This window comes from Sturnira hondurensis, unplaced genomic scaffold (assembly GCF_014824575.4).
Source record: "Sturnira hondurensis isolate 20B ecotype Veracruz unplaced genomic scaffold, ASM1482457v3 Scaffold0018097, whole genome shotgun sequence".
Taxonomy (NCBI): Eukaryota; Metazoa; Chordata; class Mammalia; order Chiroptera; family Phyllostomidae; genus Sturnira; species Sturnira hondurensis.
The window spans coordinates 818,976-844,111 of record NW_028090728.1 but is presented as its reverse complement, the minus strand read 5'-3'; the positions used below and the strand labels follow the sequence as shown (position 1 = coordinate 844,111).

Sequence of the window (25,136 nt, the reverse complement as noted above, 5' to 3'; positions counted from 1 at the left end):
CTCAGGGGATCAGCCTGTGACAAGCTGCCAGCTGTCTACTGCCTTAGAGTTTAGGAGATGCATGCCGCCGGGCAAAGAAACGGGGGAAGAAGGAAAGGGAATAGCTCAGGCTGCTCCCCAGGGGAGAGCACAGACGTGCTGGGTCCTTTGTCTCAAGGCTTTTCTCTCTCTTTTGCAGGCGGGACCCTTAAGGGAGGTCTCAGGGGAAGTTTCAGTAGAATATTCATCAGTTCTCCAGGTGGCACCTTTCAGCGTCCTGGTCTCCACTGATTTGGTCAGTGCCAGTTGGTCGTTAGTTATTTCATAGGTTCTGACATCGCCCACCTGGTTTTGCTGCTTTTCTGGGCCTGGAGCTGAAATACAGCTGAGGCCTAGATGTTGTCTCCAAGGAGGAGAGGCCTGGAGAGGAAAGGAAGAAAACAAGTGCAGGTCCTTGTTTCTCCAGTTTTGCCCCTACCAGGCCTCCCCCCCCACCCCGCCCCACCCCACCCCACCCCACCCCGGCCCCCGGTCTGCCCCTGGCTATAATTGCTTTACCATTCTGTTCAGCCATCTGTCTCAGTTTCCCTAGTCCACTGGCCAAGGAATTTTTGTCTTACTATCCTGTCTCACTCCTATCTCAACAGCAGTGGAGAACTCTGCCTTCTGTTCAGCATATGAACATGCTCATGTCTTTCCCACTTAAAAAAATATGCAATTGTGCATACAGGTTATATAAACACATTACCCCAAGGGGGAGCAACTCATTTTGACTGAAGTAAACTGGAAAGCCTATTGTGAGATAATTCTTAAGCTGGTCTTAGAATAATTGTAGTCTTATTGGGGAGAGGGAATTTCAGAGAGCCAAGTCAAGGGATCAGACAGGCTTGAGGTCCATTGGCCTATGTGAAGAATTTATTGAAAGAGCTGGCAGGGCAGGGGGCCGGAGTGGGGCAGGTAGCAGAGGTATGGAAGAAGCAGTGTCTGGAAATGCTCAGGCAAAACCACAGAGGGCTGGGGATGCCATCTGGTGTGTCCTGTGCGTACTGGGGACCCCCTCAAGCCTTCAGAGCACAGAGGAACCATGTTTCTCTGTATCAGAACATCCCCTCTGGCTACTCTGCTGAGAATGGCTTGCAGGGGTGTAAACTGAGCAGGAAGCCCAGTAGGGACAGGATTAGAAAGCAATAATCCAGAGTCTCAACCAAGCTGAACTGCTCAAAGACTTTGAAGAGACCTGTTGGAGGTGGCTTTAAGGGGGGTCTAGAGGCTGTGGGAGAGAGAGGAGAGTTGGCTGTGCTTGCCCATGTCCACAACCTCCCACCTGCCATAATATTGAGCTGAACACCTAGGCCAGCTCCCTGCACTCCGCTGATGAGGGAGGGTCCCCTGTGCCAGGTGAGGGCAGAGCAGCCCAGCCCTGGACACAGGCTTGTGCTCACAGTTATGCAGATGTCAGTCAGCCTAAGGGCCCCAAAACTTTGCTCAAATGTTTTCAGAAGAGTTAGCCATGAGAAAATATTTATTGATTTGCCAACAAAGTTCCCTAGAGCCCCAGAACCAAAGTTCCCTAGAGCCCCAGGTAGGGCTGGAAAAATGTCCTGGGTCTGTCCTGCCAGGCTCCTGCTTTGTACAGGCCATTAGCTGGACTTCAGGACATGGAGAGGAAGATGGTCCTCCTCCAAGACACTGTCCTCCTCAGGTTGGGAGCCCAGGGCGGGGTTCTTCATGGTGCCTGTAAATGGGAGAAAGAGCACTGTGACTTGGCCGTAGGGGTATGTCCCCAGGAGGCAGGCACTAGGGAAACAGGAGGAGGCCATAATCGTGAAGCCACATCATGCCCTGTGGCCATCAGGATCCTGAGGTCCCCAGCAACCCCTCTCCCTGCCTCCCTCCTTCCATAGCATTCCTGAACCCCTGCCCTGTGCCAGTGGAGGGCCTCCTCCCAGGAGCTTAGTCTTTGGAGGTAACAGGCTTTCGTGTTAGAAGCGAGAACACCTGAAACTTGCTGAAGAGCTGGAGGGAAGTGAGAGTTAGGTGCTCAGGGAGCTCATGGAGAGAAAGGACCCGAACGGAGAGAAGGGACCCAAACCATAGGGAGGCAGCAGATTTGGACAGCCAGAGGAGCAGGAAGGGCACTTGTGGCAGATACAAGAGCTAACACAAAGAACAGGGAGCACTGTCAGTGGACTGGCTGACACATGGAGAGGGGTGTGGGGAATGGGTGGGAAAGTGGCCTTGCTCCTTGACCTGCATGCTGAAGAGTGCAGCCCTCCAGGGACTAGGGGCTGAGTGTAGTTTTGTCTACACAGAGGAAGAGGAAGGGAATAAACAGGGACCAGGGAGACTTGTCTGGAGGCCAGGGTGTAGGCTGAGCATCCCTGCAGTGGTGCAGAATCAGGAGAAATGGGGGCTACAAAGGGGCAAGGGGCTGCCCATGGGGTCCTGAGGATACTCAGCACAGATTGGGGGCTGGGGGAGCAAGAAACCCTCAAGGCCTTCCACCTGGGTGAGGAGGGGGTAGACTTGCAGTTACCTGGTAGGGCAGCCCCAAGGTTGCTCCTGTTCGGGGATGTCTGCTGGAGGCCCCAGCAGGCAGTGAGGTATGGAATTGGGGTGTGGAATGAGGAGCAAGTTGACTTTCAGAATCTTAGCAGTGAAGTGATGGGAAAGCAGGACTCCGAATTAAGGACAAAGCAAGAGAGGGTAGGGAACCTATGGGTTTGTGAGGGCCTTGGTCAGGGACCAGGATCTGGGAAACCAGTGGGCTTTGGAGTAGGAGGCCAGAGGAGTCCCCACCATGGGGAGTCATGGGTGGTGCAGGAGGCCATTGTGGGAGGGGTTGGGGACAGAGGCACAAGCAAGTGGAGTGTCTTTGAAAGAGAATAAGAGGGGGGAGCTAGCAGAAAATGAGGTGGGAGCTATTGGAGGTTCCAGAAAGGGTATGCTGTGGAGAAAACTAATTCTCGGAACAGGCCTCTGGGTGGGAGGAAGGAGTCACTCGTGGTGGGAAATAGCAGAGTGAGGACAAGGCAGGATACTGCCACACTGGGATGAGGAGGATACAGGCCCTGAGGGGCAGGAGGGGCACAGGAAGTGGCTTCCACTCCCAGGCACTGGGGCTGAAGGTGGGAAGAGTCTGGGCCCTCAGGTCAGCAAGGCTGACCAGGACAGAGCCAGTGGGGGCTCCCAGAGATGCCACCTGAGCTATGAGCTGGGTAGGGCTCCTTCCTTAACTTGTTGCCCTGCAGGGTCTCCAGACTCAGCCCAGGCCTGACACTTGAATGGACACAAGGTGCAGTGGGATGAAACCTGCCAGGAGGAGGGGTGGGGATGAAGAGGCAGGAGTGAGGGAAGACTGAAGGCTGAACCAGCGAATGAACTCACAGCCTCAGAGGTTTTCCCAGGCCAGCTAATAGGTGAGGGCAGAACAGACGGGGAACCACCACTTTAAGGGGGGCAATTTCTTTTTTTTATGTTTGATAAATATTTTTTTCCTTTTTTAATTGTTGTTCAAGTACAGTTTTCTGCCTTTTACTCCCATCCCAGCCAACCCCCCCCCCCGGGGCAATTTCTTTAAATGAGTGTAGCTGGGGAGCGGCCAGAGCAGAGGCCCTGTCCCAGAACCTCCATCGCTTTGTGGCCAAGCAAACACATATGCACGTACACACATGAAAATGAACATACAAAGACACACACATGAACATACACATGAGAACACAAACACTGTCTCACCAGGGTTGGGCCCTGTAGGTTCCTCAAACACCGTAGGCAACATCTGCTCCCAGGCAGCCCAGTTCACTTCCTCCACCCTGAGGGCAACAAAGCAGCTCTGAGGCAGCTGGACACTCACAGTGCAGTCTGCTTGGCCCCAAGGGGTGCCCTGGCCCCTGAGTGGGTGGACTCAACAGACACTCTGGGGGACACAGGGACTGCAAGGAAGATGGGGTTATCTGCCCTTCTCCACAGGACACGGGACCCCCCGGCACCATGCCCCTAGCCCTGCCCTTGCAGCTTTCAGAGAAGGCTGGCCTTCACCGGCCCCCTTCCCAGCCCCTCACTCACCTGAAGCACCAACGTTCATCTGGGCTACCATCTGGCCTGGTGCCAACTGTCAGCTTCACACCTGCCCGCTGCTTCTTCCTCCTGCACCACCAGTAGCCATTCTCCATCTCCAGGACAGAGATGGCTTTCTGGGGACAAAGAACACATGAGACAGAGCAGCCAGGAAGATGTGCTGTGCATTTGACAGTATAACCCCAAGTCCACTAAGCATGCAGGTTGGAATCGGGCTCTGGTGTTTGCTTGCCCATGTGGTGTTAGGCCCTCAGCGCCTCGGTTTCCTGACTTACAGTCTGAGGAAAACTTACAGTCTCCCGGTGGTTTGGGGAGGTGGCCGTGTAGAGAGTGCTCAATTACTTGCTATTGTATCATTACAGGTCCCAGAATTCCCCACCACCAGATTCACAAGTTCATTTGCTTCATCCTACATGTGTGCCTGCCCACTGGTATGCAAGTCAGGTGGGGGCAGAAATTGGCAGGTGAGGACATGGAGTCTCAGAGAAGACAGGCTTACCCAAGGTGGACAGTGACTTGGGAATACAGTCCAGCCACCTGGGCAAGGCCTTCCCTATAGAAACTGTCCAGACCCACACCCAGCCTTGCCCGGGTCAAGAAGCAGCTTTTGCTTCTTCCCCTGTAAGTGGGTGTCATACCAGCCCCCAGCTTCAGGGATTTCTGGTCCCCCGATTTCCCCAAGCTGAGCCAGCCCCAAGAGTACACAGCCTGCCTGCCAAACCCACCAAACCAACCCATTTAACATGAGTGAACCCAGAATGGGAGCTACATGAGGGCAGACTTTGTCTTGTTCTCTGTTGTGTGTTTAGAATCTAAAACTGTGTCTATCCCCACTCAAGAAATACTTAATGATAATAACTAACACATTGAGCACTGACTGTGCCAGACGCTGTTCTAAGAGCTTTAGATGTATGAGTTTACTCAATCCTCACAGCAATCTAGAGCCCTGGATCTGCTGTAAGGGACCAGCTCAGCAGCGTCCTACCCACTCCTCCCTGGGCCCAGAACTTAGGGACGGGGAGGGAAGCCTCCCAGGGGTACCTGCAGTTTCCAGATGCTCCAGCTGTCAGTGGCAACACTGTTGACAGTCTCGCTCATGAGGGCGATGAGCATGTTGAGCAGTAGGATGTAGGTGAGCAGCACATAGGCCAGCAGCAGCAGCAGCACAACCCCACGGAAGCGAAGCTGCTCCTGGAAGGCCAGCTCGCCCATGCCGATGGTGAACTTGAAGAGCTCCAGGGAGGCGTCCAGGATGCCACTGTATGGGGCTGAGCCGCTCTCCTCATCCTCCTGTCCTGCCTCCGGCCTCACTGTCTCTGTGGCATTTGATCTTGTGGGGACCCCTGGGCCCTGAGCCTCCCGGCTCAAGCTCACTAGGGCTGTAGGAGGGTAGAAGGGGGTCCTCAGCCTCAGAGACCAGTGGGCAGACTTAAGGGTTTGCAGGGCAGGCAAAGTATGGGTAGGGGCCAGAGGGAAGCCTTTACCTACAGCGAAGCCAAAGAGGAAGACTAAGTAGACCAGAAGGAAGCGGAGCAGGTCCCGCAGAATAACCTGGAACACAAGCACCATGAGCTTGGGTGGATGACTGGGCCACCAGACACAACCTCAGACTCCTGCCTTGGCTTGAGCATGTGTTCCTACGTGCACACCACATATACACACATGTGTGCACACACAGGGCCCTGTGCAGCTTTACTGAGTCAATATATCTTTTTAAAATCTACATCAGATCACATAATTGTCCTGCCTCAAACCCTCCAGGGTCAAAAAATTAAACATAGCCCTGGCTGGTGTAGCTCAGTGGATTGAGCACGGGCCTGCGAACCAGAGTATCGCATTTCGATTCCCAGTCAGGGCACATGCCTGGGCTGCAGGCCAGTTCCCAGCAGGGAACTCATGAGAGGCAACCATACATTGATATTTCTCTCCCTCTCTCCTTCCCTTCCCCCCTAAATTTAAATAAATAAAATCTTTTAAAAAATTAAACATAGATTTACCATACGATCCAGCAATCCCACATCTGAGTATATGACCAAAAGAATTGCAAGCAGGAACTTAAATACACATTTGCACACACCAAAGTTCATAGCAGCATTATTCACAACACCAAAGGGTGGAAACAACCCAAGTATGCAATGATAGACGAAAGGATAAACAAAATCTGGTATGTCCATAAAATGGGATGTTATTCAGTTTCAAAAAGGAAGGGAATTCTGACACATTACAGTATGGATGAATCTTGAGAATTATGCTGAGTGAAATAAGCCAGCGACAAAAGGACAAATACCGTGTGATTCCATTTACATGAGATACCTAGAAAAATCAAGTTTACAGAGACAGAAAGTAGAAGGCTGGTTGCCAGGGGCTGGGGGAGGGCTGGGGGAGGGGAGGGGAGGGAGTGCTTCCTGGGACAGAGTTTCAGTTTGGGGTAGTGAAGGTCCTGGGACTGATGGATGGGGAGGGCTGCACCATGATCTGATTGTGCCCAAAGCCACTGAACTTGGCACACTTAAAAATGGTTAAAATGCCCCTGGCAGGTGTGACTCAGTGGCTTGAGTGCCAGCCTATGAATCAAAGGGTAACCTGTTCAATTCCCAGGAAGGACACATACCTGGGTTGCAGGCCAGGTCCCCAGTAGGGGGCACATGAGTGGCAACCACACATTGATGTTTCTCTCCCTCTTTTTCTCCCTCCCTTTCCCTCTGTCTAAAATTAAATAAAATCTTTCTTTAAAAAATGGTTAAAATGATACCTTTGTTATGTATATTTTACCATAATTTAAAAAATATTTTAAAACCTCCTGGGCCTCCAGATCCATCCCTATGGCCAACAACCCCACCCACCCCCACCAAATTTCCTCTCCCTCACTCTCCACAGCCCCCTCAATCTGTGTCAAGCACTCCAATGTGCTTCGACCTCTGACCTTTATCTTTGCTGTTCTCTTTGTCTTAAATGCTTCTTCCTTGAGTCTGTGCTGAATCATTCTTTCAGGTCTCAGTTGTCACTACTTCTGACATGCCTTCCAGACCCCCCTATCTAAAGTGCCCACTGCCCTGGTCATTCTTCCTCATACAGCCTATGATGTCCTCATTTGTTTTTTTAGTGTCTTCATTTCCCCTACTAGAATGTGAGCTTCAAAAGAGTATGGGTTACTCTATTTTATTAGTGAACAAAATAGTATATTTCCAACACTTCTAACAGGGCCTGGCCCATAGTATGTACCTCCTAAACATTTGTTGAATAAATAAATAAACACAGACACATCCATATACCCAGATGTCCCAGGGCTCAGGCACGTAGGTGAGCTTGTATGCATAGTCTCTGCTCCTTCAACATGCAAGGATGTATGTGCTCCCATGTGGACACTTGCAAAAATGCACGAGGTATTTGCACACACAGTGCAGGCCACTGAGAGCAGGTATGCCACACCCATACTCCTGCTTATATTCATCAAGCATCTGGGTGTATGATGCACATACTCATGTTCTCCTCTGTCCAGGTTAGCTGCCCAGGTTGGCTTCACCTGCCTGCTGAAGCCAAAAGGAGTCCTGCTAGAGCATGATGTCCAGCCCACCCAGTCTGGTGGCAACAGGGCCACCCCGACCTCTCACCTTCTGGATCATGACGCTGTAGATGCCTGTGTGCTGGAAGCCACGTGTATAGTAAAGCAGGTTCAGCCAGCCCAGTACCAGTGAAGACACAAGCAGAGGCAGGTACCACTCAATGGCCAGGAAACATAGTACCTGAGACAGCACCGTGAGCAGGGCCTGGACCAGGCTGGGTGGGGGCAGGGTATGGGTCAGTTTGCAGGCCACTTGGCAGGGTCCCCCTAGCCCCCATTGTCCAGTGCTGACCACCACTGTCTCTCCCACTGCAGACCGAAGGAGAGAAGTTCCCCACCTGTCCGGGGCTAGGACCAGTCAGGTCCTGACTTGCACCCTAAGCAAGTTATTTAACTCCTGTGGGCCTCAGTTTCCTCCCCTGGGAAATGGGGGTAGCATTAATCACACCTGACTCCTAGAGCATTTGTCAGACAAGAGATGTAAAGGGGTGAGGCGCCACTGGTGCATGGTGAGGGCTCAGTAAACGATCTATAAGGGTGGGAGCATAGAGACCCCTCAACTGGACAGCTGGACTTCCCTCTGGTCCCAAACCCTGGAGCTCCCTGGCCCTGGGTCCTCCCCTCCAACATCTGCTTGGTGCCCTCTGCTACAACTACCTCTCCCAGGCCTGAGATAAAGGGGGAGTGAGGCCCACATACAATAGGATTTCAAAGTAGCTGTCCACGAAGGAGATCCAGATGAACAGCCTGCGCCTCCAGAAGTACCACAACTGTGGGGAGGAAGAAGGATGGCTATGGAGGAGGGGCATGTGAAACTTGTTCTCCAGGCCACAGCCCCAAGCTGCTGCCCCTCAGAGCCTGGGTGAGGGCTCCCACGTGCTCCCTGTCTTCTGGCCGTGTGGGGACCGGCTGTGACTTGTCACAAGGAGCTCATAAATTTTGCTGATAGCCAAGAAAGATTAAGACCCTGTTTCTGAAAAGTACAGCCTCCCACAGACACAGACACAGTGCCAGGGGCCTCCTGGCTCCCTCCGGATCCAGAGGAAGAACTCACACACTGTGTGTAGTAAGGGGGAGAGCTCCTTTCCCTCCCTCTCCCTGGCCCCTTAGGGACTACCCAGTGCTCCAGCCAACCTGGATTTGGTCCCCAGGTTCTGCCCCCTCTGAGTCTCCATGCTGTGGCCCAGCCTGTCTCCTGCAAGCCTGAAGCATTTTGAACTGAAGAGGCCCTGCTGGGGCAGTTAGGCTGAGCCCCGCCTACCTCCACCTTTCTGTGTCCCCCAGGTGAGGGATGCCCAGCCCTGGGACCTGGGGCAGGACTTCCAGCTCAGTTCCCTGGGAGCAGAGCAGGCACTGCCAAGGAATCATAGGAGCCATTTGCTACCCCACAGGCACCCAGGAAGCATAGTAAGGAGGGTAACCCAACTCTGCAGGCAAGGCCTTCAGCTGCCCAGAGGCAGGTCAGGGTGGGATCCGCTACTGGTTTCCCCATTAGTGAAGGGACTGCTGTTCACCCACTCACTATACAGCTCCTATCAGAGTTCCAGGTTTACTCCTGGGTTGGCTGGGAGCCACATGGAGTAAGGGAAGGAGAGGAGCCCTCACCTGGCCCATGAGGAGGTAGACCCCCCCAAGCAGGATCAGGATATGGCCCAGCAGCAGCATGGAGTTTCCAGCTGTCACTTTCATGGGGAGGACGGCCTGTGAAGAGACTCTCAGGTAGGACCTAGTGTTCTCTCCAAACACCTGACCCTCTGACAGCCAGAGCTGAGGACCTACACGGAGTGGCAGAGGGAACATGCATCCGCTGGCAAGACCCCTGGAGTCTAACCTGTCGTGTGTAGCAGTCGTGAGCATGGGAGCCAGAGCCAGACTGCCTGGGCCCAGACCCCATCCCCACCACATGCTGCCTCTGTGAGCCCAGATACATTTCTGAGCCTCTCTGGGCTTCCCTCCCTCAGCTGTGCGCTGGGATGACAGTTCATCGTCTTGGAGGGTTGCGGTGGAGTTGAATTCAGTAAGACATGCCGACAAATCAGAATACCTTCTCACATGCGGTGTGCACTAAGTATTTTTTGTTGTTGCTTGTTCTTTTTTACTTTTCCTGGCACTCAGTGTTAACTGTTACTGTTGTTATGCCTGTGGTGCTGGCTGCCCCCATCACCAGCTGGGTGAAAACCTCCCAGGATATGCCCCCCACCCTGCTCCCACCCCAACCTTGCCTTTTCCAGGGCAGGCTGGTGGTAGACAACAGCGGTGAAGATGAGCATGTAGGTCAGGTAACACAGGAAGTTGAAGAAGAACCTGGGGAGAAGCAGGTCCCATTTCGCCTGCAGCAGCTTGTTCAGCGGCTCCAAAACCACCATGCGGTGTCGGTGCTGGGGTACGAATGTGAGAGTCAGGGTATATTCAGCAGGGGACAGGGTATATACACAGGGGACCCACTTGTGTCGGGTTCCATGCAAGGGCTGAGGGAATGGAGGAGAGAGAAGGGGGAGCCCCCAGTGACACCTCCCCACCTGCCTCCCCTGACCTTCATGGCTAGGCAGTGAGGCCCTCGATGGTAGCCAGCAGGACCCTGGCATGATCCCTGAGTCAGTTGGGACCGGAGTGTGGAGTGAGTGTGGTCCCAATGGCTGGGGGCAGGATGTGCAGTCACACCCCCACTGGACAAGAATAGGGCAGGTGAGGTCCCACAGACAGCCTGAGTTGTGGGCCCTGCAGGAAACCCTCTGTCAGGCCCCCTGTGCACCGGTGTGCACCAGCAGGCTCACCGGGCTCCTGCAATGAAAGGCGATGATCTCCAGCACTGAGTTCTCCTCCCAGCTGTCCACAGAGGCCAGGTCATACAGCGACACCCGGACAGGCCCGTAGCACCACTCAGTGAACTTTCGGGAAAGGGACTGGCACGGCCCCGAGAACTCCCGCTGCAGGATGTGTCTGAAAATCTGCAGCGTGGGTCACATGAGTTTGGCCTGCCTGGCCACCTCCCAGTACTGACTGGGAGTCTGGGAAATAGCACCATGCAGAGCTGTGGCAGACATGTGCACATGTCCTGTACACATGGGTCCTTCTGTGTAGAAAATCTTCCATACATCCACACATGCTCAGCCAGGGTAGACATTCCCTCCCACACGCTCACATATGCCCAAGCCTGCCAGACAGCCTGGGTCTTCCTTCCCTATTCTTGCCCTTGGCCTCTTTCATGAACTCCTCACGCAGTTGAGGGACCGCAGTCCAGATCAGAGGCTCTCAGCTATCCACCTGTGTGCCCTCCCGTGGTTGGAGTCCAGGACTTTCATCAGAGCAGAAAGGGCCACTAACCTGAACAGGGTAAGAAGTAATTTGGATTCATAAATGAAAACCGGAGAAAAGGAAGGGCCAGACTGGGGAGCAGCTGCTACAGGGCACACAGCAGCCACACCGCCACGCCTCTAGACAGCACAGGGACGTTCCCACACCCCAGGGACCTAAGCAGGAATAAAATAGCAGAACTTCTATTTATGTTTAGACTTTAAGAACGCTTCTGTTCTAAGGTTCTCTCAGGCCTATGTAAGCTGCACAGCCCTGACAATAAGGATAAGCTGGTAAGTCATTTGGAAAAAGGTAGAGCTGGATCATGTTTACTCTTTATACCAAAATGACTCCAAAGTCTGAGGCACTAAAAATGAAGCTGCAAAAGTCTGGAAGAAAATATGGATATGGGACACACACACACAAGATTATAGTTACATGACCTTGCAGAAGGATTAAGTAGCAAAATTATAAAGGAAATGATAACTACACCTTGCATAGATAAAAATATAACAACTCTGTGTGGCAAAAATACTATAAAAATTTTTAATGTTGAACTGGCAGAAAATCTTGAGCTGTTAAACAAAATGTTACTATGTTCAGCATAAAAGGCACTTACTAATCAAGAGGAAGAAAACCCAATAGCAAGTCTAATAGCAGAAGAAACAAGGATATAAAAAGATTGTCTCCTGCCCTGGCCAGTATCTCTGTTGGTCAGTGTCATCCGGACCCACCAAGCCTGGGCCCTGGCTGGTGTAGCTCAGTGGATTGAGCACAGGCCTGCGAACCAAAAGATCGCGGTTCGATTCCCAGTCAGGGCACATGCCTGGGTTGCAGGCCGGTTCCTTGCAGGCTAACTACCAGCATGGGAGGCACAAAAGGCAACCATACATTGATGTTTCTCTCCCTCTCTCCTTCCCTGACCCTCTAAGATAAATAAATAAAATCTTTTAAAAAAGATCACTTTCTTTAAAAAAAAGAATCAGCTAATGAATGCGTCAGTAAGTGGAACAACAAATTGATGTTTGTCTAGCTCTCTCCCTCTTTCTCCCTTCCTCTCTCTCTGAAACAAAACAATAAGTGGAAAAAAAATGTTAGAAGCTTAAAAAAGAAAAAGATTGTCTCTTAATCAAGAAATACAAATGACTTTAAAAAAATCCTTCTGTTTTATTTAAAGTTATATATTTTATTAACCAATATCACACCAATACATTCAAGACAAAATAAAAATGAAATGGAAAAGATCCCTCTGTTTTATAATAGGATATATTAGTTCAGTAGTTCAGATACAGTTTATCAATAAACACACATAATAAGCCCAGATTAGTATGGCTCAGTGGATTGAGTGCTGGCCTGTGAACCAAAAAGTAGTTGGTTCAATTCCCAGTCAGGGTACCTGCCTGAGTTGCTGGCCATGCCCCCAGCTGGGGGCATGCGAGACACAACCAATAGATGGATCTTCCACAAATCACTGTTTCTCTCCCTCTCTTTCTTCCTCCCTTCCCCTCTAAATAAATAAATAAATAAATAAAACCTTAAAAAAATAAACACACATTTTAGAAAATGTTCTTACTAATAGGCATATTTGATTGAAAAGTGGGGAGCCCACTGATCTAAAGCAACATCCCAGGCTCTTTCTACAGAAACCTCAGGGTGAGCCCTGCTGCGTCCTAGACAGGTGGGGAGGGGAAGGGGGCCAGACGCTCACCTCCATCTTGCCTTCCTTGGCAGCCAGCTTCAGGGGCGTGAGACCCTGCAGGTTGGGGATGTCCTCCAGCTGCACAGTGGGGCAGAGGCGGACTCCAGCTTGGAGGAGCCTGTCATACATGTGGATCACCAGTGTGCTATTCTCGGCCGAGTTGTCTGCAATCATCACCAGCGCGTGCAGGACCGTGTTGCCCAGTGAGTCGACAGCCTGCAGGCTGGCAGGCTGGTGCTGGTTCTCCAGCAGGTAGGTGACCACATCCCATTGCTTGGTGCATGCCGCCAGAGAGAGGGGCAGCTCACCTGGGGGCCAAGGGGGCAGCTTGGGCCTCGAGCCTCCAAGCTTTCACCTGCCTACTCACATTCCTTGGACAGAAGGCCAGGCCTCCTCCCAGCAGGTCAGGTGCCCACGGAAAAGGACAGCGCCCTGCCTCGGTGTCCCCAGCCCCATTTAGGGTGGCTGTGCCTTCTCCTAAGGGAGCAGAACATGGGCCAGCCCCCAGGGTCCCCATCTCCCCTCTTTCTCCTCTTCAACAGAGCCCAGGCCCTCTGCTGCCTGACACAGATGCCCTTCATTCAGCCAGTCCCTGTCTGGTGGACTCTTGTCACACACCAGTTTTAGCAACCACTCCCTAGCCCTGGTCCAGGCTCCTTGGTCAGACAAGGATAAACATCTCTTACGACAAACTTCTTCTGCAGGCAACCTAGTGGTTAAAAGCATGGGCCTCAGGGTCAAGACAGAACTGGTTTTAAGGGCCAGCTCTACCACCCCTTAACCAAGTGACACACCCCCACACCCCGCCCTCTATGCCTCAATTTAACCAAGAAAGACTCCTCACCAAAATAGAAATAAGCCCCTTGGCTTTTCTTCTGGAAGAATTGGCCACAGGCCCGGGCATGCACATCGGCACCATTCTCCACCAGCAGCTTCACACACTGCAGGCTCCTCTTCTCAATGGCAATGTGCAGGGCACTGTGGCCTCGGTAGTACTCATCTTTGCACTGAGCATTGACCAGGGGCGTGGGATTGCCAGAGTCCCGATCAATCTGCAGCAGTGGCAGGATACAGGCGTTGGTCCCATCCCGAAGGTTCAGCACAGCCTTCATCAGGCATGTCTTCCCCGTGGAGCCCTCTATGGGAGAGGGGGAAGGGAAAGGGCACAAGGGTGCTCAGGCCTGGAGCAGCTGGGCTGCCTGCCAGCTTGAACATAAGCCCAGGCTCCAAAATGCTCCTTGGAGGATAAAAAAAAGATTGCACAATCATGATGCAGGGCACTAAGGCCCCAGTGACTACCATTTCTGCCCTAGAGATTGTTCCTAAGACATAACTTGTCATGCATGCAAAGCCATCCATACAATAACATTCGGAGTGATGTTTGTTAAGTAGCTTCACCACTTAATGGCTCTGTCTCCTCGGTCAAGTCACTTGGCCTCCCTTCAGCTCAGTTTTCCTTTCTTTAAATTGGGAATGCTCCAGGGTCATTGTAAGGATCAAATGGAATTATATACAAAATGCTCAGCACACAGAGGGCCTGACACACAGTATGCTGAGGCCAGAAACTACAAACAACCTAAATGGCCATCAATAAGAAATTAATTAATGAAATTATGGAAAATTTATGAAATGGAAAACTCTGAAGCTGTAAAGTGACTAAGTTACAGGTAAATATACTGAAGTGGAAAGTGCTACAAGATGTAGTTGGGGGGGAAAGTACATTACAAATTAGTGTACATGGCACTACCCCATTTATGTAAATATATACCTAACATATTTAAACAGTTTGAAAAGATGTATTCACAGACTTTTTAGGATGATAGACTTTTTACCCTCAGCTTTACACACTTCATTACTATTTGAATCTCCTAAAATGCACACATTATTTTTCTAATCAGCCCAAATAATAAAGAGATTTATATTTGGGGCAAAGAATACTCTGAAATGGATAAAATATTAAATATATGGGATAAATATTAGGAAGAAAGAAAGAAAGAAAGGGAGGAAGGGATAAAGAAAGGGGATGCATCTCGAGGAGGCCCACAAGCACGCACTCGGTGCAGGGGAACAGAGGCAGGCCAGCTCTGTCAGCAGGGCCCCAGCAGCCATTTCAGCAGGAATGTTGGCTGCTAAGAAAACATCCCTTAAAAAAATGAGAGCCCTGGTTGGTGTAGCTCAATGGACTGAGCACGGGCTGAGAACCAAATGGTCGCTGGTTCAATTCCCAGTCAGGGTACATGCCTGGGTTTTGGGCCAGGTCCCCAGTTGGGGAGGGGGGGTGTTCGAGAAGCAACCCCACATGCTGATGCTCTCTCTTTCTTCTTCCCTTCCCCCTCTCTAAAAATAAATAAATTCATAAATAAATAAGAGAGAGAAAACACTTGTCCCTTGTCTCCTGATCATGATCAAGGCCCACCCAGCCCATACAAATCTCAGCACAGTGGGCAGACATGGAGGCTCTGGCCATAGGGCAGGCCTACCTGTGTACTCTCTGTCCGTCAGGTACTTGGTGGTACGGCGCAGGTACTCTGGTAGCCCAACCAGATCCTCAGGGACACCCTGGGCAACCACACTGAAGAGCCGGTCACGGTCAAAGCAGTTCGGGTCCCGCTGGCTGTAGGAATGTGGTTTGTAACTGATACTATAAAAGAGCCCCGTGCCACCCAGAAAGCTCCCCATCCATAGAGCCCTTTCAGGAAGCCCTGTGAGCACTGTGTACCCTGAAGATCCAGGAGTCCCACGGGAGTCTTCATAGGGCCTCTGCCCTCCCAGAGCAAACAAGGAGACCCCAAGTGCTCAGAGCCCCAGGAGCAGGGTTGGGGGAGCTGTCCAGGGCACTAGTCCACAGCATCTCCATGGCTCCAACATCTCAGATGTTTCCCAGCATCAGAGGCTTATTATTTCTTTGTTAGATGCCTTAAAGAACTCACAACAGGCTCATTATTGAACAGGGTGGGTTTCAGCACAGGAACTTGTCATGGCTCCTGAGCTGGGGACCAGGTCAAGACAGGCCTAGAGGAGGTGCCCACAGACTATTAGGGGCTGTACACACTGCTGGTCTGTTGGGAACTGCCCTGCCTGGTTTCAGAAGCTGTAAGCCCCCCATGGCTAAGGCTGAGTGAGTGACCTGGAGACCCTAAGCCATGAATGAGACAAAGCTCTGCTCACTTTACTTCACCCTGCCTGGCCCCCAGTGCATGACTGGTTAGCCAATGACAGGTAAGACTCCTCGAAAGAGGGATGACCTAAGACAGGCATGATCATGAGGAGGCCCTCAGGGAAGGACTTAGGGGGCTATGGAGAAAGGGGGTGATGGACTCTCACCCCTTGGCTTTGACATAGCCTGAGTACTCATTCTGTCTGCAAGAAGTCTCCTAATCTCTTGGCTGCCTTACTTTCCCTGACTGACTTAAGCCTGAAACAATGCCAGAGGTGGGTGGGTTCCCCCTGGTGATCAGGACTAAGAAAGAATGCATAAAATCCTGTGAAACCTGCTTTGCTAATACCCTCAATTTAAATGTTAAGGGTCGAAGACTGAAATGAATGTGTTTCCCCAAAGTTTTATGGCCTTTTAACTATCTGACCCTGACTCAGAATAAGCCCTCAGAATTCTTTGAACATTATCTATTGTTTGATCCTCACTGCCTGACAGTGATTAATGAACTTTGCCTGTGTTCCTGTGCAAACTGAACCCAATAAAAGCCCACTGAGGAAAAGGCTCCTGGCCCTTCTCCTTTGAGAGATTGGCCACTTTTCCTCCCCAAGCAGATCATGTCTTGGTAGACTTTTTCTTATCCATGGCAGATGTGGGGGCCCTGTAGGCAGAGCACCCCCCCCAACACTGTCCTCCACAAGGAATCAAGAAAAACCTCTCATCCTCTCAGAAGCCATTTATGGACTGATAATGGAGTATGTGCACCTTTAACCCTCACTTTGGCCCCAGGGTCAGGAATCACTACTTTCTCTTTTATACAAGCAAGGAAATAAAGCAACTTCCCCAAAGTCCTGGGGCATCTCACTAACTCCATTCCCTGACACTGACCCCAGAGAAACTCTAGGCCAGGAAGACAGAGTTTCTCAGAGACATGTGGGCCCAGCACTGAAACCTATCAGATGTTCACTGGACTTTTGCTGAGAAGCCACATTTCCAGGAAAGGCCCAGAACAGGCCTTACAATTCTTTAGAATCTTTCAGTGCCTGGTGACAGGGAAAGGGAAGGGGTACCCCTTCCTGAGCATGTCACTATTCACAGAGACAAGTTCATCCCTGGGTCCCTCACACCATGACCAGCAGATACAAAGAGACAGACGGCAGGGACTATCTGACACTTTGGGGACCCTCAGATCCTAGCTTCACAGCTCCTGTAGAATGAGCCAATCCAGTAAGGGTTGGCGACTCTGATGAGTAAGAGGAGTGCTGAGATCAGTTGGGTTTTAAGCCATATGCACAAGACCGGAGGCCACACCCTGCCTCCTCCACACCAGGAAGCTGCATATCTGCCTGGCCTGGACAGATCCACCATCATCTGCCCAGGAGACCATGTGGCCACAGTATGACCAAGAGGGCTCTGCAGCTGACTAGAGAGCCCTGTGGGGAGTCCAGCCAGTAGAATTGTCTATTAGGACAAGGTATTTCCTTTCTCAGGATGACGTCACAGTCTTGGGGTAGGGAAGCCCCATAAGGGCACAGATTGAGACACCAAAGGGCATCAAAGGGCGCATTCTGCCTGTTGGGCAGACTACCCAGCTCCACAAAGCCTCGTATGCATCTCCTCCTCCTGTGGTCTGAACCCGCCACATAGTCTGAACTTGTGCTGGTTTGTCCTCCAGCACAAATGGTATGGGGGTGCTGGGCTGGGAGTGTCAATCCCATGTGGCCTTGGCTGGTGGCCACATCCCAGTCATGAGGAGGAAGGAAGTGGCTTGCTTGGCACAGTCCCACCTAGACCATGAGGATTTTCCTGGTCAGATCTCACACTGGAGGAGAAGGGGTGCTAAGTGCACCCACCCCTGCAGGGCTAGAAGTGTCACTCCCAGCAAGAGGGGGCTCATTATGTCTGAGGTGGTAGAGATCACAGGAAAACCAAAGTGAAGCTGACTCCTGGCAGAAGCCTACCATCCATAGTCCCTAGAGGCCACATCCCCTAGAAGACAGGTTCAGTCTTACAGCAGAACCCAGGAGTTCCTGGGACATCTTCACATGTCCTTCCCTCTCTCCTTGAACTGGAGTGTGGATCCGGCTACCATTTGTCACAGGAACATGACAGTGTGGGGGCCAGGGCATAAACCGGGGGAATGCAAAGGTCAATTGAGTACTTGGAGCTTGTAGAGAATGTCCCTATGAAGAAGAACAGAACCTCAGAAGGCAGAAAGCCAAGAATAAGGAAGGTGCTAGAAGGANCACAGGAAAACCAAAGTGAAGCTGACTCCTGGCAGAAGCCTACCATCCATAGTCCCTAGAGGCCACATCCCCTAGAAGACAGGTTCAGTCTTACAGCAGAACCCAGGAGTTCCTGGGACATCTTCACATGTCCTTCCCTCTCTCCTTGAACTGGAGTGTGGATCCGGCTACCATTTGTCACAGGAACATGACAGTGTGGGGGCCAGGGCATAAACCGGGGGATGCAAAGGTCAATTGAGTACTTGGAGCTTGTAGAGAATGTCCCTATGAAGAAGAACAGGACCTCAGAAGGCAGAAAACCAAGAATAAGGAAGGTGCTAGAAGGAGCAACCCCAGAGAGCAAAGCAGAGTCCGGCCTGTAGGGCCCAGGAGCTAGCAGAGCCAGACTGAGGACCACGCAGGCTGTGGGGAAGAAGCACCAAGTCAGCACCTGTGCTGGAATTGAGGGACCGCCCCTGGCTGGACCCCTATTTGCTGCCTTACCTGGTACCTACTCCCCTTCGGTAGTTGAGGTTCACTTTGATCTGAGGGGGGAAGTTCCGGTCCTCGCCCTGGAATGGTGACTCCATGGGGGGTGGCACATGTCCACTGCCCGGCTTTCTCTTGTCCACATCAGCACCATCTTCTTGATCTCCATCGTATGTCTCCAGCCTGAAGGCAGGAGGGCTAGAGTGCGTGGTCATCCTGAGGGGCGGAGGCTGCTCTGACCAGCTGGAACCTCCAAGGACAGAGACATCAGAGGCCACTCCTTCCTCCCAGCCCCAGGGAGGGGTAGGAGGTCTGGCTGGGGCTGAAGAAAGAGAGCTTTAGAAGCTAAGTACAATTAGGCCCACCCACTGTGTAGAGCTCTGCCCAATGGGTTGGGTGGTGGAAGGAGGAAGGCCAAGGTTGAGGAGAGGAAGGGAGGGTCTGGCCTGAAGATGGCACAGTGTCCTGGAACAGGGTGGGAAAAGGGGCTCAGTAGGGCTGCCTCTTTGACATTGTCTAACAGGAAGGAGCCCTGAGTGTCCCTGACTTTCCCACCAGGACTTCCTGGTATTGAGAGGCCACAGCCCCTCGTCAGGGGTAACAAACACTTGCACTGACAGCACAACCCTTCTTCCCCATGACAGTTTGCACAGTGGCAGATCAAAGTGCAGTTGTATGGTGGGGGCAGGTCACTCAATCTCTTACCATGGAAGGGGCACTCTGGGGAAAACCACTGGAAAACCACTGGTCCATCAAACCCCTCATTTTGCTGCCAGGGCAACTAAAGCTCAAAAAGGGGAAGTAACTTCCCCAGGGTCACTGCCTGTTTGCAGAATCTGGTCTAAATCTACCTTACCCTACTGTGAGGTTCCTCTTCAGTTCTCAAATCTTTTGAGGCCCACCTATATTTTTGGTATGACTCATCTCTGAAAGCACTGAATGCCACCTTTCTGTGCCTTAGGGTTTCTAGGGGCTCTAGAGTGGGGAGGGAGACTCCCAGATGGCTGCCCAAGTGACAGGCAGGCCCCCCACAGGCCCTGTAACAGCTCTGGGAGCTCAGCTGACAATACCATCACATGATCCTCAGAGAACTAAACCACAGCCTCCACTGCAAGGCAAGGGGTAAGCCACAGTGGGGAGGGTTGGAAGGAAAAAAAGAGTCAGAGATGGGTGGGGAGACAGCAGGGTGGGAAAGTGGGGTAGGGAGCACACGGAGCACACAATGGAAGAGAAGATAGGGGAGTGGAGAGAGTGGGATGGTGGGTGGTGGGGGACCACTCTATCCAGGCCAAGAGCCCGCAGTCCTGGGGAACTTCCCCATGGGAGCAGGGGAGGCTGGGACCTGGCTGAAGGCTTTAACATGCAGTTTTGACTCACCATCTTTCTGCCCACCCTTGGCATCTTTCTGGGGACAGACACCATTTAGCCTGGCTTATGCCCTCACCACCACCCCTTCTGCCTCCCTGGTTGCCCCACACAGACCACCAACCACTCCCAAACCTCAGCAGCAACAGCTGTCTGTCCAGCCCTGGTCCCCACCCTGTCCCCACTGCAGTCCCACCTGGCCAGGAAGGAAGGAGAAAGCAGCCCATTCGGAGAACCCGCCCCCATCAGTCAGGCTTGGGGACCTGGCGCCTCAGACGTCCCAGAATTGCCCCCGACTTACGTTGCCCCGCTGAGCTAGGGCGTGCCGGCCGCGGGCTGCAAGCTCGGGGATTGTGGAGCCTGGGCAGCGGCAGGGCTGAGAGAGGAAGTGCAACAAGGAGGGGCCACGAGTGCTGACAGCCCGGGAGCCGCTGCACCTCCCCTGCAGGCTCTGAGCCACAGCTGGGGGTCCGCACCACAGCGCTCCCTCCAGGCTGCTGGTGGGGATCCGGGTTAACACCCCTGTCAGGGTAGGCTGGCCATCAGGAACTGACCTTTGGACCACTGGCCACACCCTGCCCTCATGGAGACACGCCACGACTCTCCACCCCACCCCTATGGCCTAGCCACTGAGGTCCCAGGTGGGGGTGGGGACAGTAGGGGGCAAACCTTGGTGCTGGGACCTTATCTCTGTGGAGGGCTGTCATAGGTGGGGTGTCTAGCCCTCCTGCACTGACATCTACCACTCCCCTTCCTCTCCACAAGCCTCCTAACAGCTATATGGCTCAGTCTGGGAAGGGGTTGACCCATCACAGGGCTGAGAAGGCTGGTGTGGATGGCCCCCAGGGATAGGAGAGGAGAGGCCAGGCTCAGCCCAGTACATGTCCCTGGGAATGCACCCCACCCGTCCACCCAACAGTCTGAGGGGAATTTTCCACCTCCTGGAGTCTTCTTCCCCCAGGCCACTAGCCAAGGCCCAGATGACTCCAGACTTCCCTCAGTTAAAGGCACTTTCAGCACCAGCCAGCAGAGGGGCACAGGGAGGCCCGCATGTACTGTCCTGGTCTGGACTCAACCTTGGGACTATCATCTCTCCCCTGAGAGACCGCAGCCACCTCCAGACTGGTTTCCCAGCTTCACTCCTGCCCCACCCTCACCCTCATCATCCATTCTCCTTACAGAAACTGGAGTGATTTTCCAAAACTGAAAACCAGATCAACTTCCCCACACCCAACCAATGGTTTCCCTGGATGCTTAGAATAAAACGCAAATTCACCACCACCCTGTACAATTAGGATGCCCTTCTCCATCAGTCTACCTTCATCTCTCATTGCAACCCTGTTATACTCTAGACCTTTGCCGCCAATATGGTAGTCACTACCCCTGCCCACGAGGCTCAGTGGGTTGAAACATTGTCCTGTAAACGGAAAGGTCATGGGCTCAATTCGTAGGAGAGTCAACTAATCAATGTTTCTTTCCCTCCCTTCCCCCCTCTCTAAAATCAACGAGCATGTCCTCCAGTGTGTCCCCTGGGATGGATAAAAAATGTAGTCACTAGGCACAGTGTCTAGTTAAATTTAAATCAATTAGAATAAAATAAAACATTCAATCCTACAGTCACATTAGCCATTCCTCAAATGTTCAATAGTGACATGTGGTTGGTCAGTGCCTCTCACACTGAACAGCACAGACTCAGAAGTCGTCTGCCATCACAGAGAACTCTGTTGGACAGCACTCTCCTGGATATTCTAAACACGTTTTAGTCTTTCTTTTTTTGCCTCCAAGCCTTTGCACAAGCTGTTCCATCTTTCAGGAACAACCCCCCCCCACACACACACACAAATACTACCCCTGCTCCAGCCAACTCTTACTCATCTGTTATCTCTCCATTTAAAATATCACTTTCCCACCCTGACTGGTGTGGCTCAGTTGGTTGGGCATTGTCCTGCAAAATGAAAGGTCACCAGCCAGCTCGATTGCCCATCAGGGCATATGCCAAGGTTGTGGGCTTATACAGGAGGCAATAGATCAATGTTTCTTTCCCTCCCTTTCTCATTCCCTTCCCCTCTTTAAAAACAAAACAAAATGAAACAAACAAACAAAAAACCACACACATCATTTTCCCTAGGAAGCCTGTCCTAGACATTGGACTGGGTCAGGAGTCTGCACTATGTGTTGTCGTGACATTTTGAACTTCCCCGATCATAACTTATTATCCATTATTGTTAACATTTATTGTCTGGCTTCACCTTTAACAATAACAACTGTTAAAGTACTCACTATGTGTCAGACACTATATTGAGTGCATTACATCGAACTCTCAGAGCAGCCTCATTTCACAGGTGAAACTGAAGCTAGGCACGGTGAGGTAACTTCCAAGGCCACATGGCTGGGATTCACATCCAAGCCACATTCTTATCCATCAAGCTTTCCAAGAGATGTTGCTTTTTTTTAATGTGTCCCAGCCCCGAGAACAGTGCCCAGCACTCAGTATGCAAGGCTTCAAATGACTGAGTGGCTAATCATAATGCAGAGGAGATTACCATACTGTTGGGAGGAACCTGGAGACTAAGTGGAGTCTGTCAAGTCTTTCAGAGGCATAGCCACATCAGGTGACAATGATGATTCTGCAGACAACCCCACATGCAAAAGCAGCTTATAAAAAGTCCTCAGATCAGTAGCCATAAAAGAAATCCAAAACCACTATGAGATACCACTTCACAGTCACTAGGATGGCCAGAATCAAAAAAATAAATAATTAGAAGTATTGGTGAGGACGTGGAGAAATTGGAATTTCTCATAAACTGCTAGCAGATTGTAAAATAGTGAAGCCATTTTGGTAGAGTCTAACTATTCCTCAAAAGATTAAACAGAGTTACAATATGATCCACTAATTCTACTCAGGTATCACTCAAGAGAAATGGAAACATATATCTATACAACACTCATACACAAATATTTACAGCAGCATTGTTTATAATAGCTGAGTGGAAACAAACCACCCGTACCCACCAAGCTCTCCAAGGTGGGAGATCTTGCTTTTTTTACTGTCCATCAACTGACAAGGGGATAAATAAAATGTGGTCTTTCCATACGATGGAATATTATTTAATCATAAAAAGGAATGAAGTACCGATGCATGTTATAACATGAATGAACCTTAAAAAAATTAGGCTAAGTGCCTGGCTGATGTGGCTCAGTGGATTGAGTGCCTACAAATCAATCTCTACAAATTAAAGAGTTTCCAGTTCGATTCCCAGTCAGGCACATGCCTGGGTTGCACCCAGGTCCCCAGTGGGGGCCATGTGAGAGGCAACCACACATTGATGCTTCTGTCCCTCTCTTTCTCCTTCCCTTCCCCTCTCTCTAAAAATAAATAAAATAAAATCTTTAAAAATATAAATAAAAATAAATTAAAAATTAGGCTAAGTGAAAGAAGCCAGTCACAAAAGATCTCATATTGCATGATTCCATTTATATGAAATGTCCAGAAATCATAGGGAAATCTACGAAGACAAAAAGTAGATTAGTGGCTGCCTAAGACAAGGGAATTTGGGGGAAATGGGGTGCTAATGGGCACAGGACTTATTTTGGGGACGATGAAAATGTTCTAAATTTGATTGTGTTGGTGGTTGCACAACTCTGTAAATATACTAAAGACCCCACGGGCCACACATCCCCCACCCGACCAAGCCGGAGCCTTCTGGCCACGCCTCGGGCCAAGGTTTTGACAGACCTCACTAAAAGCCATCTCAAATGGGGCACACCATGGGAACCATGGTTTTCATGGTTCACAGATTTGCTGGGGATAATTGCTACTTAACAAATGAAGACCGAAAAGTATTCATGGAAAAGGAAGTTCCTGAATTTTTGGAAAATCAACAAGACCCTGTCTGTGGACAAAATAATGAAGTTACCTGGACCAGTGCTGAGAGGGCAGAGTGGGCATTTGGAGCTTCCATTCACTAGCTGCCGGGCTTCCCATCACAGGCCGGACTATTTTGTAGTGCACGTGGGGCAGAGGGGAAGAAGTGGGCAGCACTCTTACTCCTGGTACTCCTGCCCCGTAAGAGTGCTCCCCCAGTGGTCACTTAAGGAATCTCTGCCCCATAGCTTCACGCCTATGAGGATTTCATGAGCAGATTGGGACCCCGAGAAAATGTGCAAATGAAATTCCACCTGCATTTGACAAGAGAAAAAAAATCAATTAAAGTCAGAAAACTTTTGATTTTTATATTGCTTGCATCCTGTTGCCCTCAATAAATTCCCTTTTTAGTTCCTTAAAAAATACAAAAGACCATTGGATTATACACTTTAACTTGCTGACTTTTAGGTGAATTATACTTTTTTTTAAAGGCCTCTGTACAGTGAAAAATTCCTGTGCATGTAGGGGGAAACAAATCAAGTAGAGAAGTACGGTTTCCACAATCCCAATGCCATTAGAATCATATTTTGGAAAGCTTCACGCAGTCCATTCTCCCTGAAAGGAAAATCTCCCAAACAGCCTTTATGTGGTATCTTTCCTATATGCTTCATTTCAACCTAGTAACTTTTTGTAAAGCCGTGTTTTTTATTTTGAATTTATTTGCAGAATCAATTTTAATAACAAGAGAGAAGTCACAAAAATTGTCAGAGATGCGATTTGGAGATGGGAACTATGGGCCAAGGATGGTAAGGCAACTTTCTGTTTAGTGTGTAAGCTTTGTACTATTTGAATTTTATTTTTACCATTTTACCAAACAAATACAGGTATCCCTGCTGTTTGAAATTTCTCATTACACCACTTTGCTTTTACAAAAGACCTACATTTGTACATCTTTTTGCTAACCAGAAGAAATCCAAAGATTTTTGCCTTTATGAAAAAAAGGCAAAAGTGAAAATAGCATTCGGTAGTTTTGCAGCAAGCCACTGTAGAGGGAAGTCACAGAGCTGCACCTCTTGCAAAGCATCTCTGCATCGAGCGCCATAGCTTGAGCTGTGTCTGTGACCTGCTGTGCTTTATTCCATTTATTTTGTGCATCTGTTAACAAGATGTGTCCTAAGGCATCAGAAAAGCCTAAGAGAGCTTGTAAAGGTGTCCAAGCTTAGCATAAAACTGAACATAAATAAGCAAATTTTGGTTATGATTTGGCAGGTTATTTTTTAATGTGGGAACCCTCAAAAGATTTTCCATATATATTTATAGTAACTGCGTCTTTGATTTACACATGTCAGCTTACACGTTTTTATAGAAACTCTGTACATCAGAATAGTGTGGGAAACCAGTGTTACTCAATTTTACAGGTGGTGTCT

General features: G+C 50.6%; 1 protein-coding gene and 1 pseudogene across 4 annotated transcripts; one reads left to right on the top strand and one right to left on the bottom strand.

Annotated features, from left to right (window-relative positions):
- Nucleotides 1–1,485: 1,485 nt before the first annotated feature.
- TRPV2 (transient receptor potential cation channel subfamily V member 2) lies at nucleotides 1,486–20,790 on the bottom strand. Of its 4 annotated transcripts, none has more exons than XM_037068898.1 (15): nucleotides 20,749–20,790; nucleotides 18,495–18,801; nucleotides 15,092–15,225; nucleotides 13,456–13,749; nucleotides 12,621–12,919; nucleotides 10,393–10,566; nucleotides 9,841–9,996; nucleotides 9,224–9,319; nucleotides 8,318–8,388; nucleotides 7,668–7,833; nucleotides 5,541–5,607; nucleotides 5,098–5,435; nucleotides 4,045–4,172; nucleotides 3,715–3,791; nucleotides 1,486–1,714 (listed from the first exon to the last, which is right to left on the bottom strand). In XM_037068898.1, exons 2-15 carry the CDS (start codon nucleotides 18,692–18,694, stop codon nucleotides 1,620–1,622), a joined length of 2,295 nt encoding a protein of 764 aa, XP_036924793.1. In that variant the 5' UTR covers nucleotides 18,695–18,801; nucleotides 20,749–20,790; the 3' UTR covers nucleotides 1,486–1,619. The 4 variants fall into 4 exon arrangements, with proteins under 4 accessions (XP_036924793.1, XP_036924794.1, XP_036924792.1 ...); XM_037068899.1 differs by lacking the exon at nucleotides 20,749–20,790 and adding an exon at nucleotides 20,146–20,335 and having other exon boundaries at nucleotides 15,092–15,229; nucleotides 18,514–18,801; XM_037068897.1 differs by lacking the exon at nucleotides 20,749–20,790 and adding an exon at nucleotides 20,146–20,334.
- A 421-nt stretch (nucleotides 20,791–21,211) lies between these two features.
- On the top strand, nucleotides 21,212–23,982 carry LOC119002753 (protein S100-A10-like; annotated as a pseudogene).
- Nucleotides 23,983–25,136: the final 1,154 nt, after the last annotated feature.